Here is a 16,400-nt window from a genome sequence, read left to right as displayed (position 1 = left end):
CATGTACCGATGATACATTTACCCAGTCAATACTGGGGTAATTGAAATCTCCCATTATTACCGCACTACCAATTTGGTTGGCTTCCCTAATTTCTCTTAGCATTTCACTGACTGTCTCACCATCTTGACCAGGTGGACGGTAGTATACTCCTATCACTATAGTCTTCCCCGACATACAAGGGATTTCTACCCATAAAGATTCAATTGTGCATTTAGTCTCATGCAGAATGTTTATCCTGTTGGACTCTATGCCATCCCGGACATAAAGCGCCACACCACCTCCCGGGTGCTTCTCCCTGTCATTGCGATATAATTTGTACCTCGGTATAGCACTGACCCATTGGTTGTCCTCCTTCCACCATGCCTCCGAGATGCCAATTAAGTTTGTCATCATTCACTGCTATATATTCTAATTCTCCCATCTTACTTCTTAGACTTCTGGCATTAGCATACAAACATTTCAAAGTGTGTTTTTTGTTTGCATTTTCATTCCGCTTTTTAATTGATAGGGATAAGTTAGAATTTTTTAGCTCAGTTCTTCAAATACTAAATTTTTCTGCTCTATCTTGTAGCCTCAAACAGTAATATTGTTGCGCCGGAGGTGGACCCTTGGGCCGAGGTGGGATACTATGGGGCCCCACCATCGGCAGGCGGAGTGGGCTGATGGATGGAGGCCGGCTGGAGCTTCACCAATACCAGCCCTTGTTCCCCACGGGTTGAGCCTTTGGGTACTGGGGCCGGCTGGGCTTAGGTGGGCCTCCGTATGTTGTTGACGATGGAAGGGGTAGACAGGTCAGCCCAGAGGCAGCAACAGCAAAGCAGGGAAGTCTGAACTGGATGAGGCAGAGTCCCGGAGACCCGGGCTCCAATAGAACCAAAGTCAGACAGGGGGCCCCCGAGCAAGAACAGGCCAAAGCTTGAAAAATCCAAGTCCAGGACGTAGACTGTAGAGGCGTTGTAGAGCAAGCTGGAGTCAGGGCCGGCGGCAATCAAGGAGCTGTGGCAAGGCTGAGGTCTGAGCTAGGAGAAGATCAATGGCATGGTCAGACGAAGCAGAGGTCGGGTCCAGGAGAAGATCAATGGCGTGCGTAGTCAGAAGCAGCAGAGGTCGGGTCCAGGAGAAGATCAGTATAGTCAGACAAAACAGAGGTTGTGTCCAGGAAGTCGATGCGAAGGAAGGCAAGGAATCAGGAATGTGGGAACGAAGGAAAACAGGAACAGGAACTCATAGGGATCAGGAACCAGGAATGCAAAAGAATCACCAGGAGGCAACGAAGTACACGACCAGCGTGGAGACCTGTTGCAAAGGCGACTATCAGGAGCTGAGCCCGGCCTTATATACCGGAGCTTCAGCGACGTCATTATCCGGGGCCTCAGCCAAGTTCCCGCCGCGCGCCCTTCATAAGCAGCAGTGATGCGTCTCTCTGCGGGCCACACAAAGAGACCTGTCATGGAGCACAGAGGCCTGTTGCAGTAGCTGGAGCACCGGGGGTGGCCAGAGGACGGAGCCAGCGGCCCACCGCCACCAGAGACATGGAACTAGACGCTGGATTTGGCAATGGAAGGTGAGAGGGCCGGGCTGCAGTCCTGCCGCGGCCAGCACATGCAACAAATATGGGTTGCAATCATATCCTAACATTCTAAGCAACAAATTAATCTTATGGAACTCTCAGTTTAAGAGTCTCTATTTAATGTGCCTGACTATTATTGAAAATTAGCTTGCTGTGAAGACTGAGGAGACAGCTGTATAGTGTTAAAAGAGGGCCTTCCCCTCTATCTAATTACAGAATGAATACCAGCTTCAAACAATAATAAAGAAAGAGGTTTATTGATAAAGGTAATTAATAGAGGAAGGCGGACTGTTCCTCTATGGAGCAGAAGAAGATACAGAGAAGGCAATACAAGCAAAGGTGTACAAAGTCTGTTCAGAATCTGCTCAGTGTTCTTAACGTGTGCTTCAGCTTATAAAGGTTTTTGGATCTGCTACTATCAGACATCTGCATAATCCACACCCATTATCTTTAATAGCCAATCGATATATATTTTAACATGTGTACAGCAGCTTGCTCTTACTTATAGGCCACAGGCCTCTTCTTATCAGTTAGAATAACAAACTTAGTTCCATCCTTCCAGGAATGATGTCATCTGTGCTGGATGATTCTCTGGTAAGTTCAGTGATCATAGTGCTTCACAGTGCTATAACTACATGTGTGCAGGATATATGCAGTTCACTATTCTACAATAGGAAGATCAACATATACTAGAAAAGCTTTTTGGAGGGGTTTTTTTCTGAGTACAGAGAGCTGTCTCCCACTTGTATTGCTTATTTATCGTGCTGTCTTTGGAGAACACTTAGATTCTCTATATTTTTAGTAAAGCTATGACCATTTTAAACTGAACATGATAGGTTTTAATTTCTTCATATTAATTTTCATTGGTTTAATTAAGGTAAGTGTCCAATCTGTGTGCTACTTGTGACCTTTTAAGGGGTGTTGTACAGCCCACAATCCAAACTATCCATTGACTGTGGTATCAGGCCAAAATCTAGCAGCAGAGGAGGGCAGAAAGCATATCTTTTTTGCACTGCCACTTCCTGCATCCTGTTGGCTTTCAGTATGAAGTGGTTGGAAGGGAGTGGAAGGTACTGCAGGGAGAGAGAAGCACTTCAGTCTGCTGTTCTCCATGGCTATTCATGCTGTTACTAGTGCAGTATAGCACTGTTTTTAAATCAGCCTTGGGAAAAGAAAGGATGAGACAGGGATAAAATCAATGTAGGTTGAAGGAAGAGACAAAGTGTGATAGGGTTAAGCAGAAAAAAAAGAGCAGAAGAGGGGAGAAAGAATAAAGTGCAAAAGGACTGGGGATGTGTGGTAGACATCACTGCTGCAGGAATGAAGGAGCTGTGCTCTGTACCAATTCTGGGAAGAAAACCAAGACCTTGCGCAGAAAAGGAAGAAAAACTGCAGTCTTAAGCACCCCAGAGAAGATGCTGATGGAGAAACTAGAATGGAAGAAAATATCTAGGAAAAAGGGCGAGGGCATTCCTTAGTATAGTTCCAGAATTCATAATGTAGGCACCAGTGTCTTTCCTGCTGTAAAGTGCCACCAAGCTAGGTCTCTTCCTATTTTTTATTTTTTTTTGCTTATTATATTTGGTGGCACCTACCCACACAAAAGATGCATTTTTGTCTGTCTGGCAATTTCTATATTTATCATATGTGCAATAAAATACAAAATGATTGTTCTCACTAACCACCTTGATAATCTTGGAACAGTAAAATCTAAAAATATCCATGACCCCTGTCCATAAATGCAACAGCTTTATTGGCTCTTTCCCAAAATAATTGGACAGCTTTGTTCTAAGATTTATTTAATAACAGTTTGTAAGGCACCCTTGGGTAAGGTGCCAGTTTAGAAACAAAATAAATGTAGGCACTTATTTTGTGGTTTAGATACATTCTATTTTTATTTCTATCCAGATGTGTCCAAAACATGGTACAGATTTCCTAGAGTATAAGTGTCGCTATTGCTGCTCAGTGGCTGTGTTTTTCTGCTTTGGAACAACACATTTTTGCAATGCTTGCCATGATGACTTTCAAAGAATGACGAGCATCCCCAAAGAGGAACTTCCTCATTGTCCAGCAGGTATGAGTTTGCAGTTCCATTTTTTTAATACTGGAATGTTTGTCAAAGCTCCAATTAACTTTGGTTTCCATTATTTTCTGGTAGACTTCTTCATCCTTCTGATTAACAAAGGGATGTATAACATTATAGCTAAACACATTGTCGTCATTAAGTGAGAAAATGCCAACAGTTCAGACTCTGTTACTTTATTCCATTGTTATGGCTTTGGGTGCAACATGGGGAACACCACCCCTGGAGTGGTGCAGGGTTTCAGGGCAAGTCTGGAGCAAGGCTTGAGATATTCTGGTGAAGTTAGAGCAAGGCTTGGAGAGTCTGGCAAAGCTGGAGCAAGACCTGGACAGCCTGGTACAGCAGATGCAGGGCTTCGACATGTTGGTAAGGCTGAAACCAAGGCGTGGATTGGAACAGCCTGCAGGTAAGACTGGAACTGAGGCTTAAGCAGAAACAGCGTGCAGGTGAGACTGGAACTGAGGCTTAGGAACAGACTAAGACTGAAAAGGCGTGACAAGGACAATACCGAACATGGAACTTAAAGCCCAAATGTAGTGATAAAGGAAGGCCCCGAGGGGCAAGACAAGGAGAGGCCTAGAAGGCCCAAAGGGCACAAGGCAAGGCTGAGGTCAGAAAGCCCGGAAGCCATGAGGCAAGGCAAAGCTGAGATCAGAAGGCCTGGAGGCCACAAGACAAGGCAAGGCTGAGGTCAGAAGGCCCAGATGCCATGAGGCAAGACGAGGATAGGCCTGGGTAAGCCGCAAGTCAAAGGTGGCTAAAGCAAGGAGCCAAGGGAGACTCGATGCAGAAGCATCGGCAGGGTTATGTAGAGCTGGAGTCTGGATGTGGTACAGGCAGAAGGGAGGAGCTTGGCCAGCCTGAGGGGTATGCTCTTTGGGGTTCCCTAGTGGAGGGGGAGGCTGAAACCATAACATCCATCAAGCAAGGGGCTTGAAAGTAGGCAGCCAGTCAATCCAAGGTTTCTCATTAGAGCTTCCAGACTGTCCTGACCAACAGGAGAACCTGGAATCTGCAATGAAACTCTGAGAATAGATGCAAAGCTGGAAAAACAATGGCATCAGCTGTTGTTCAGGCTTTCTGTCCATCTTATGGCTATTTTATTTCCTTAAATTATTTTTGAAGGCATTAAAATGGTACAGCTGCCATTAGAATTCCCTTACCAGCCTGATGCTGCTATTCAGACCCAGGTTTAGTTTCTAAACTCCGTTCAGGATGGCAGACCCTGGGGGGAATAATGAGGCATCTCTCACAGCTGTTAGGAGAGAGAGAGTAACCCAGCCATGCATCAATGGCAACATCTGACTAATGTTAGCATACACTTGTACAGGATACCATAAGAATTTTACTTCCTGCTTCTTAGTCAGAGGACACATGCTGCAGTGACAGAGCTAGACTGGGTGGGGCGAGGAGGGGATTAGAAAACAGGAGAAACCGAAGTAGTTGAGAATAAAGATCCTCTTGGTATTGCAGCCCTAGTTGAAGATTAATAAGAGGAGGAGCCTACCTAACAAAAAAAAAATCAATTGCTTATTTCTTAGCATCAAGTCAGTTGAATCCAGAACAAGTGGGTTAAGCACCTCTACCAGCAGATGGAGACAGAGCAAACTGACATCACAGTTTATATACCCTTGCAGTGACATCAGCCTGCCAGTATTCTCCATCTGCAGCGGATGCTGGATGTGCATCTCCCTACTGGGGATTGCTTCATTTTGAGAAAGAAGAGTTAAGGAAATAAATTTGCTCCACTCTCCTGCGGTGATACCAAATGGTCCCTTCCCCAGTTGAGAATTCCTAAGGTAATTTCCGTGGTCCCTCAGATGAGTGCCTTGGTCCAGTAATTGGCTTTCGGCTGACGTGGACTTAGCTGCTTGAGCAGCTAAAAGGCAACTGGTTCAGGAAGCTGAGCGCGGCGATAATGGCACATGCCCTCTCTCCCCGCAGCCAGAGACCATCTCTGTACTCCGCCAAGTAAGACTGAGCTCTGGTAAGATTTAAAAAAAAAAAAAAAAAAAGTAATATGTAGAGACTTAGAAAACGGCTTTTGTTGCTTAGGGCTTTCTCATTCCCCCGGTCTCCGTGCTCGGCACGCCATTCTGACATTCGTCATGCTCCTCGGGAGGTTGAGGTACATGGGCAGCTTAGCGGGTTGAGCAGCCTCCTTAGGCTATGCCCCGCTCCGAGGCATTTTCGCTGTATGGCATGTGGTAGGCCACAACAGCATTTCACGCACCTTCTTAGGCTGCCCTTTACAGGATTGTCGGTTCAGCATGGAGAAGAGCGGTGGTGGTCCCGCTTCACAAGAGTGGGAACAGGGAGGAGGCTGGCAACTACAGACCGGTTAGCCTCACTTCGGTGGTGGGAAAAGTAATGGAGTCACTGCTGAAAGAGAGAATAGTGAACTATCTACAGTCCGGAGAATTGATGGACCAGAGGCAACATGGATTCACCAGGGGAAGATCCTGTCAGACAAATCTGATTGACTTTTTTGACTGGGTAACCAAGGAATTGGATCGAGGAAGAGCGCTCGATATCATATACTTGGATTTCAGCAAAGCTTTTGATACGGTTCCGCACAGGAGACTGGTGAATAAAACAAGAAGCTTAGGAGTGAGTGCCGAGGTGGTGACCTGGATTGCAAATTGGTTGACGGACAGAAGACAATGTGTGATGGTAAATGGAACCTTCTCTGAAGAGAGAGCGGTTTTAAGTGGTGTACCGCAAGGATCGGTGTTGGGGACCGGTCCTGTTCAATATCTTTGTGAGCGACATTGCGGACGGGATAGAAGGTAAGGTTTGTCTTTTTGCGGATGACACTAAGATCTGCAACAGAGTGGACACGCCGGAAGGAGTGGAGAGAATGAGACGGGATCTAAGGAAACTGGAAGAGTGGTCGAAGATATGGCAGCTGAGATTCAATGCCAAGAAGTGCAAAGTCATGCATATGGGGAGTGGAAATCCGAATGAACTGTATTCGATGGGGGGGGAAAGGCTGATGTGCACGGAGCAGGAGAGGGACCTTGGGGTGATAGTGTCTAATGATATGAAGTCTGCGAAACAATGCGACAAGGCGATAGCAAAAGCCAGAAGAATGCTGGGCTGCATAGAGAGAGGAATATCGAGTAAGAAAAGGGAAGTGATTATTCCCTTGTACAGGTCCTTGGTGAGGCCTCACCTGGAGTACTGTGTTCAGTTCTGGAGACCGTATCTACAAAAAGACAAAGACAAGATGGAAGCGGTACAGAGAAGGGCGACCAGGAAGGTGGAGGATCTTCATCGGATGACGTACGAGGAGAGATTGAAGAATCTAAATATGTACACCCTGGAGGAAAGGAGGAGCAGAGGTGATATGTTACAGACTTTCAGATACTTGAAAGGTTTTAATGATCCAAAGACAACGACAAACCTTTTCCGTAGGAAAAAAATCAGCAGAACCAGGGGTCACGATTTGAAGCTCCAGGGAGGAAGATTCAGAACCAACGTCAGGAAGTATCTCTTCACGGAGAGGGTGGTGGATGCCTGGAATGCCCTTCCAGAGGAAGTGGTGAAGACCAGAACTGTGAAGGACTTCAAAGGGGCGTGGGATAAACACTGTGGATCCATAAATTCAAGAGGCCGCCAATGAAGAGTGGGGGACTCGCCAGAATGATGGTTACTGCCTGGAGACAATACCCTTATTCAATAAACATATACATGGTTACTGTGACTCCAACATCACTCTAAGCTTCAACAGCAAGAGGAAATATGGAAAAAAGGGTTCACACTCACAAAGCGGGGAGTAGCTGGCTTGTTACGGCGGTTACTACCCCAAACCAAATAAGCCTGATACTTCACTTTCAATGCATATCCAGCATAGTTCTCTGCTTCAACAGCAGGGCTGAAGAAAAACTGATACTTCACACATCCAGCAGAGCTCTCTGCTTCAACGGCAGGGGAGAAGAAAAAAGGGTTCACACTCACAAAGCGGGGAGTAGCTGGCTTGTTACGGCGGTTACTACCCCAAACCAAATAAGCCTGATACTTCACTTTCAATGCATATCCAGCATAGTTCTCTGCTTCAACGGCAGGGCTGAAGAAAAACTGATACTTCACACATCCAGCAGAGCTCTCTGCTTCAACGGCAGGGGAGAAGAAAAAAGGGTTCACACTCACAAAGCGGGGAGTAGCTGGCTTGTTACGGCGGTTACTACCCCAAACCAAATGTGCCTGATACTTCACTTTCAATGCATATCCAGCATGGCTCTCTGCTTCAACGGCATGGGAGAAAGACTGATATATCACGCATTTCCAGCATAGCCCTCTGCTTCAACGGCTGGGGAAAAGAAAAACAACCAATAAGGGCTGTATAACATAGTCTGGGTAAAACAAATAAGCATGGGTGTAGCTTGCTTATTGCGGCGGTTACTACCCCTACTACCCCTAACTAATCAAGCTAGACATTTCACTTGGATGCAGCTCCATCACTGCTCGCTATATTAATGGTGGGGGTGGAAGGGAAATAGAACCAAGAGCTAAGAGAAACAGATAAGTATGAGAGAAAAAATGTGTGAGGCTTGCTGGGCAGACTGGATGGGCCGTTTGGTCTTCTTCTGCCGTCATTTCTATGTTTCTATGCATCCAGGTTGTGCACCCAGTTTTGGACACACAGTAGGCCCTTATAGTCTCTGCGTCCAAGTTACACGGCACCACAGTGGCCACACGCTTACCTCTGCGCACAGGTTGTTCTGTGTGCTTAAGTTTTTAGGGCACTTATCTTTGGGACGCCTAGTTAGGTGCCTAGGTGTTGGGCTCCTAAGTGTTGGGTGTCTACTTTTTGGGTGCCTAAGTTGGAAGTATATATATTAAAAAAAAAAAAAAAAACCCAAAACAAAACCAGCTAGATGCATGCCTCCAGCCACCACTCAGCGCACTGTTGGCCATAACGCCACCTAAATCTAAGAAGCCTAAGCGCCTTTCTCTTTGAACTGCCTGTCATATTAGGGCATCTCAGCCAGGAGTGCCTGCTAACTGGTGCCAGCACTGTTTGGAGACTCAGAGAGATCTTTCTCTGATTTCATTAAACCTGGTTCTTCCCAGCCGGATATAGGTCTGGGTAAAGATGACTCAGGTGGGGCGCCTGAATTTGGACCTCCCCTAACTGGTTTCTCAGCAGGGGACGGTAGCTCAGTGAGTATGGCTCGGGTGCCTCCTAGTTTTGGATACTTCTACTTTTTCATGGGTAGAATTTTTTCCAGGGGTTGCAATCTTTCTTCAGGCGCAGTTTTCAACCCAGTCCAATGTTCCCAGAGCAGAGACACAGGTAGGAACCTTGCCTGGATCTTCTGTTAACCGCAAGAGTACTCCTAGAGCGGCAGCAGGACTTCCAGATAGAGATATGGATGACATGGATGATGGTGCTGATCCTGGCTCTCTTGAGGATGGTGAAATTCCTCCAGGATTAGAACCATATAGAACTATGCTACGGTTCTTTCATAGAGATAAACTACTAGCTCTGCTCTCCCAGACCTTGGAAATGCTAGAGGGCCAAATAGACATCCCATCTTGTTTTTCCCCCATGGTGGAGGCCATTCAAGAATTGATTGATCTTGAGTGGGGTGCCCCAGAGGCTAATTTCAAAGGGAGTTGGGTTCTGGAAGGCCTGTATCCTCTATCCAGTGATAAGAGACCGCTTAGAATTTCTGCAGGTAGATGCATTTGTGTGTGCAGTCTCCAAGTGGACCACTATTCCCGTGGAAGGAGGAGCGGCCTTGAAGGATGCTCAAAATAGAAAGATTGAGTCTATCTGCAGTGGCAATGACCTTGCAGATCGCTTCTTGTTGTTCCTTGGTGGCTCGCTCTTGTTTGCTTCTCTCCCAGGAGGTTGATGGCTCGGGGTAAGATCCAGGGCAGTTAAGGAACCAGCTGCTGTCTTCTTGGCAAATGCGGGCTGTCACTTGGTCCACACTTAAGCCAGAGGGGTGGCTTCTATAGTAGCGGCCAGGCATCAGTTGGTTGAGAAATTGGTCGGCCGATGCGGCCTCCAAGGCTAACTTCACCAAATTGCCCTTTGAAGGCTCGCTTTATTTGGGAGTGAGTTGGAAGACCTGGCCAATAAGTGGAGCGAATCTCCGGTTCTTCATTTGCTGGATAATAAGAAGCAGATGCAGTGCTCCTTTGACATGAGAGGTTATGCTTGAGGATCCAGGAATTTTAAACCCTATGGAGGGGTGACTTTCCGAGGACTTGACCTTTCGGCAGGTCTTAGTCCTTTCGTCCCAGACAATCCAGAAGGGGCACGGGCTCAGGTAGTAGCACCTCCCGAGCCTCCCAGTGAAGGTTTGCCGACCTACCCCAGGAACAGGAGATAGGAGGATGCCTCTCTCTCTTTCATCAGAGGTGGCTTGAAATAACAGCAGGTCCTAGAAGTAATATGAGAAGGATATGCGATGGAGTTTCGCAGTATTCCTCGGACCATGTTCATGGAGTCCCCCTGCCACTCCACGCAGAAGAAGCGGGCAGTGGAGAGTACATTGACAAGGCTTTTCAGTCTGAGGGTTGTGGTCTCAGTGCCCACGTCTCAAAAAAATATGGGGCAATATTCCATTTATTTTGTTGGGCCAAAGAAGGAGGGTTCCTTTTGTCCCATCCTAGACTTCAAAGATTTTTGCATGAAAACCTTATGCTTGGTTATAATGGCTGTGCAGTCGAGAGAATGTCAGAAGCATAGCTTCACATTAATGTATTCTGCGGTTGGCAGTTTTGGGGTGCCACTTTCAATTTCAAGCGCTGCCCTTTGATCTGGCCACCGCTCCACGAACTTTTTCCAAGGTAATAGTAGTAGTTGCGGCAGAGTTGAGAAAGGATGGAATCCTAGTACACCCATAATTGGATAACTGGCTGTTTCGAACCAAGTCGCCGGAAGAGAGTCTCCTGGTGACTCACAAGGTGATTTCCCTGTTGCAGGAGCTTGGCTGGGTGGTGAACCTAGCCAAGAGCAGTCTTCAGCCTTCTCAGTCACTGGAATACCTCAGGGTTCGGTTGAACACATAGCTGAGCAAGGTGTTCCTGCCGGAAACTCGAATTCTGTTGTTGAAAACTCTGCACTCGACCATATGGTCTTACCTGCAGATTCTTGGCTTAATGCATCCTCTTCAGCGCTCCCTGCTGTCTCAGTGGAATCCGCAGTCTCAGGACTATTCGATTTGGCTCCACCTGCCAATGGAGGTCTCTTCCCAACTGCAGGCAGATGATCTATGTAAGGGTACTTCCCTAACCCCTCCGGACTGGCTAGTACTGACAATGGCTGCGAGTCTAGTTGGTTAGGGAGCTCACTGTCAGGAGCTGACAGCGCAAGGGCACTGGAACATCAATCAGCTGGAAGCCAGGGCAGTCTGGTTGGCATGTTTACAATTCAGCAACAGGCTGCAGGATCGATCGGTCCGAATAATGTCAGATACTGCAACGACTGTGGCTTACATCAATTGGCAGGGAGGTACCAAGAGCCAGCAAGTGTCACAGGAAATAAATCAACTTATGGAATGGGCAGAAGTGCATCTCCAGATGATCTCAGCTTCACATATTATGGTCAAAAACAAAGTAAGAGCAGACTTTCTCAGCAGGGAGAGTCAGGACCCAGGAGAGTGGGCATTGTCAGACAAGGTGTTTCAGCTGATTCAGAATTGCTGGAGTCTCCCTTTCCTAGATCTGTTGGTGATTGCTCAATTCGAAAGTTCCACGTTTCTTCAGCTGCAGGAGGAAATCATTGGAGATCAATGCCCTAGAGCAGGAGTGGCTGGAAGGCAAGTTGCTGTATGCCTTTCCTCTATGGCCCATGTTGGACAGACTGATTCCAAGGATCGAACACCACAGAGGGATGGTGCTCTTGGTCGCTCCAGATTGGTCCAGGAGACCGTGGTGTGCAGATCTGCGGATGCTCCTGGTGAATTCGACACTGTAACTTCCAGTACACAGGAACTTGTTGCAGCAGGGTCCTGTTCTTCACGAAGCTCCAATTCAATTTTGTATTACGGTATGGCTCTTGAAAGGGCTCACTTGCTGAAACATGGATATGTTGGCGGCAGTGATTTCCACCTTACTAAGAGCTAGAAAGTTCTTCACTTCCTTGGCCTATGTGTGGATTTGGAGAGTGTTTGAGGCCTGGTGTGAGGTTCGAGATACTCTTCCTTTCCTTGGTCAGTATTTTTACTTATTTTGGAATTTTGCAGGCTGGCTTGAATAAAGGCTTGGCTCTCAATTCCTTGAAGGTACAAGTAGCAGCTCTCGCCTGTTTCAGGTGTCAGGTAAATGATGGATCCTTGTCAGCTCATCCTGATGTGGCCATTCTCTGAAAGGAGTGAAACATCTTCATCCTCCTTTGCGGTTTCCGGTGCCCCTATGGAGTCTTACTTTGGTTTTGGATGTTTTGGCAAGCCCTACGTTTAGACCACTACATACTCTGTCCTTGCAGTTGCTGTCCTTAAGAACGGTATTCCTTGAGGCAATTTGTTCTGCGTGTAGGGTTTCCGAACTGCATGCTTCGTCTTGCCATTTCTCCAGGTGACTTCAGGGGTGGTACAGCTGCATACTGTTCCTTCATTTTACCAAAGGTGGTCATTGAGTTTCACTTGAATCAGTCCATTCCCTGCTGTCTCTGGACATAGAGAGAGATGTAGAGGAGTGTCGTCTGTTTCAACCCTTGAATGTCAAGAGGCATATTGTCAGGTATCTGGAATTTACTGAGCCTTTGCGGAAGTTGGATTGCCTGTTTTGTCCTTCACGGCAGTTCTAGGCAGGTAGAGCCAGCCTCGCAAGCTACAATAGCTCGCTGGATTAAGAAGGTAGTCTCGGCTGCATACATGGATGCTGGGAAGCTGTTACCTAGTCAGAATAGGGCTCATTCTATTAGGGCTCAGTCAGTGTCATGGGCAGAAGTGAGATTGTTGTCTCCAGTTGACATTTGCCGGGCTGCGACGTGGTCCTCCTTACACATCTTTTCTAGGTATTATCGTCTGGATGTGCAGGCCCGGGAAAATGTGGCCTTTGCACGTGCAGTTTTGACTGGACCACGGGCAGCTTCCCACTCTATTCGGGAGTAGCTTGGATACATCCCGCTTGTTCTGGATTCATTTGACTGGATGCTAAGTAATGAGAAATTACTACTTAATTAATAATTTCCTTTTCTTTAGGACAGTCAGATGAATCCAGCTTCCCACCCTCTGCTGCCAAATGATTGCATAATGATCCTCCTGTGTACCTACATGTTAAAGGGATTACAAGTGTTACTCCATTCACCTAGACCAGTGTTGTTACATTCTTGTCTGCGTGTAATGTTGGCTGAGTATTGTAATGGTTATCTGTTTTTTTGTTATAAACATTTTTATTGGATATTGTACAACAATAACATACCATTCTAGGTAACAGACAGCTGAGTCTCCCCAGAGACCGTCTCAATATCCATTTTACCCCAAAAAACTCCCCCAACCCCCCCACCCCCTCAGCCACAAGCCGTACAAAACAATACCATACAAAAGGCAGTACAAGGTCCATAATACAGTTGTCCATGCCTAACATAACATTAACCACAGACTCCAATGTTATACTATAGGTGAAGCTCTCTACATAATCCCGAAGCATCGGGATTAGTACATCTAGCATGGGAAAGAAACATATTGATATCATAGAGATAGACTTCTTAAAAATCCCCAAGTGAGAATCCAAAAGATATATAAAATAAAAGAGAAACTAGGGCCCCAACCAGTACTTGTAATCCTCTTACGCCCACCATGGTCGCCCATTATAGTTGACCACTACAGAGTCTAACCGGATGGTTATCTATTTTTAATCAAGTTTTTTGCTAGTTTGTCCACAGTTGCTTTTGAAGAAAATACTGGCAGGCTGATGACACTGCAGAGGTATATATACTGTAACATCAGTTTGCTCCATCACCATCTGCTGGTAGAGGTCCATAGCCCACTTGTTCTGGATTCATCTGACTGTCTTAAAGAAAAGGAAATGATCAGGTAAGTAGTAATTTCTCATTAATATTGTTGTAGCTGTTCTGTATAGCTGTGTACCCTTGGTCAGTCTGGGATATCTGATCTCCACATGAACATACTTAGAAAAGATGAAAATTCAAACTGTGATCCTTGTTTTGTTAATGAAATGTCTTTCTGCATAAAGATGAACTAATGACCAAGAAATAAAAACAAAATGTATTCAGTATATTTAAACTCTGAAAACATTTCAATAATACATGAAAATGTCACATTAATCAAAGGATGGTGCAACCTTCTCTTGTTTACTGACTGCTTCAGTTTGGATTTGATTTACCTAGATTTTTTTTTTTTTACAAAACTATGGTTTGCCGCTGTTCCTTAAAACTGTAATATGTGTATAAATCATCAATGATTGCAAAAATATAAACAAGTTAATTTAAACTTATCACTCCGGTCTGTCATCTTCATCTGCAGCATTGCTTTTATATTTATAATATTTGATGCTGCAGTATTTATTTAATTTTTTTAGCGGTACAGATTGTTGGGATTAGCTTTTTTTTTTTTTTGGCATGATATTATTGTATTTAATATTGTTGTAATCTGGCTAGTAGGGATATCCTTTAATAAGAGGAATAGAAATGGTTTAAATAAATGAATAGCTGGCATAGGGCGTCTTGCTAATTGTGGCTTGCTGGAGGAATTCTGTACTATATTATAAATGCAGAAAACACAATGAAGTATGTTTTTCATTGTTTTAATCACGTGGGTGATTTTGGTGCTCTGAGGGTAGAAACCTGAGCTCCTTAATGGTTTGTTTATACTTGTAAGCTATTGGCCTGACTTCTAAACTGGTCCTTTTTTGTAACTTCCATTTCTGCGCATTTGTACATGTAGTTTATACTCACTTTGAAAAGATTTGTATCTCATAATTAGCATAATTCCATTTAAGTACATGTATTTTACTGTATATAATATGACTTATTTTATTGTGGATAATTATGCAGCCTGAGAAGATGCAACAACATGGCTGCTTGTCTATTATTATTTTGAACTTGTCTACCAATACATGGATTTCTTTCATCCTTATTTTTCCTTTAAAATTGTTGCAGGTCCCAAAGGGAAACAGCTAGAAGGAACGGAATGCCCGCTTCATGTTGTCCATCCACCCACGGGTGAAGAATTTGCTCTAGGCTGTGGAGTTTGCAGAAATGCTCACACCTTTTAAATAGGTCCATTTTTGCTAGAGCAGCATTGGGTCCCTACAGTGCCAGGTGTGCAGTCTAAGCCACAGTGAGAATTAGGATGGGGACCACTCCTGAATCCAAGAGCAGAAACTACGTATAGTGAAAAAAGGATGCCAAATACCTTGCACAAAAAACTTGTGTTGAGAGTAATTCTCATAAACCAAGACATGGAAGCTTGTGAGGTGTTTGCATGTGGCTATTAAAGTCATTGGCTCTGAAGCACTGAACACTTACAAGTAACTGGTAGATAACATGATGAACTGGAGAAAAGACATAAGTAATGCTGGCCCTCGGACAAAGAAAATAATCATTGATATATATATATATAGTAACTTTTTATAATCTTGTACAATTGTAACTGCATCACGGGTTGGGAAAAGAAGAAAATTCTGATTTATTTCCTAGACTGTTATAAAACAAAATTGTGTTAGGATGGTATATAATTGTAACAGGTATCACGCTGTATATAAAGATATCAATGTTTGTCCTGTATAAGAGTTACAACATTACAAAAGCCGTTTCATTTAAACTTCTGGGTTATGTTTGAGCCTGAAATTTTAATGAAGTGCAATACTGAGTGTGCCTCATCTTGCAGCTGTAAACATAATGGAATGTACATGTCAATAAAGCCACTGTACATTTTTATACAGTGATAAAATATGGTGAATGTTTAGAATTTTATTTAAGAGGAATGGCTTTAAAAACAATAAATCATGGTCTTTAACAGTGTGTTTTCTTTTTTCATATAGTATTTAAAAGGCATGCTGTAGTTACCAGAAAATTATACTAGAAAATTGCTCCTGAAATATCCATTGTTTCCAAATTTATCCACAATTTTCTTCTTTTTAACGCTTCCAAACTATGTTCCCCTGAAGCTAAATAAGTTGAAATGTAGACAGAAGCTACAAGAATTTGGATGTAGTGGGCAAAGTGGATGAGAAATGAATGGCAAAATGCTAACAGTTAAATAATTTCACTCTGCAGGCTTCATTTATTGAAAATATTTCAGACTTGTTAAAGTACCATAAGAAACATAAGAAAAAACATAAGAAATTGCCATGCTGGGTCAGACCAAGGGTCCATCAAGCCCAGCTTCCTGTTTCCAACAGAGGCCAAACCAGGCCACAAGAACCTGGCAATTACCCAAACACTAAGAAGATCCCAAGCTACTGATGCAATTAATAGCAACGGCTATTCCCTAAGTAAACTTGATTAATAGCCGTTAATGGACTTCTCCTCCAAGAACTTATCCAAACCTTTTTTTCAACTCAGCTACACTAACCACATCCTCTGACAATTTCAAAATATTTTTTTTTTAAATTTTATATACCATATAAATCAAATGCAATTGTACTATGCAGTTTCCATAAGAACATAAGAAATTGCCATGGTGGGTCAGACCAAGGATCCATCAAGCCCAGCATCCTGTTTCCAACAGAGGCCAAACCAGGCCACAAGAACCTGCCAAGTACCCAAACACCAAGAAGATCCCATGCTACTGATGCAATTAATAGCAGTGGCTATTCCC

At 44.5% G+C, this 16,400-nt stretch overlaps 1 protein-coding gene across 1 annotated transcript in view; it reads left to right on the top strand.

The window, feature by feature from the left end:
- Window positions 1–15,596, top strand: part of MYCBP2 (MYC binding protein 2) — a 1,075,853-nt gene extending 1,060,257 nt beyond the window's left edge. The window contains 2 exon segments of the mRNA XM_029603038.1: window positions 3,480–3,645; window positions 14,738–15,596. Of these exon segments, the coding sequence (XP_029458898.1) occupies window positions 3,480–3,645; window positions 14,738–14,853 (282 nt within the window). The 3' untranslated portion in view covers window positions 14,854–15,596.
- Window positions 15,597–16,400: the final 804 nt, after the last annotated feature.

Source organism: Rhinatrema bivittatum, chromosome 5, assembly GCF_901001135.1.
Source record: "Rhinatrema bivittatum chromosome 5, aRhiBiv1.1, whole genome shotgun sequence".
Taxonomy (NCBI): Eukaryota; Metazoa; Chordata; class Amphibia; order Gymnophiona; family Rhinatrematidae; genus Rhinatrema; species Rhinatrema bivittatum.
This window is presented reverse-complemented; position numbering and strand designations above follow the sequence as displayed.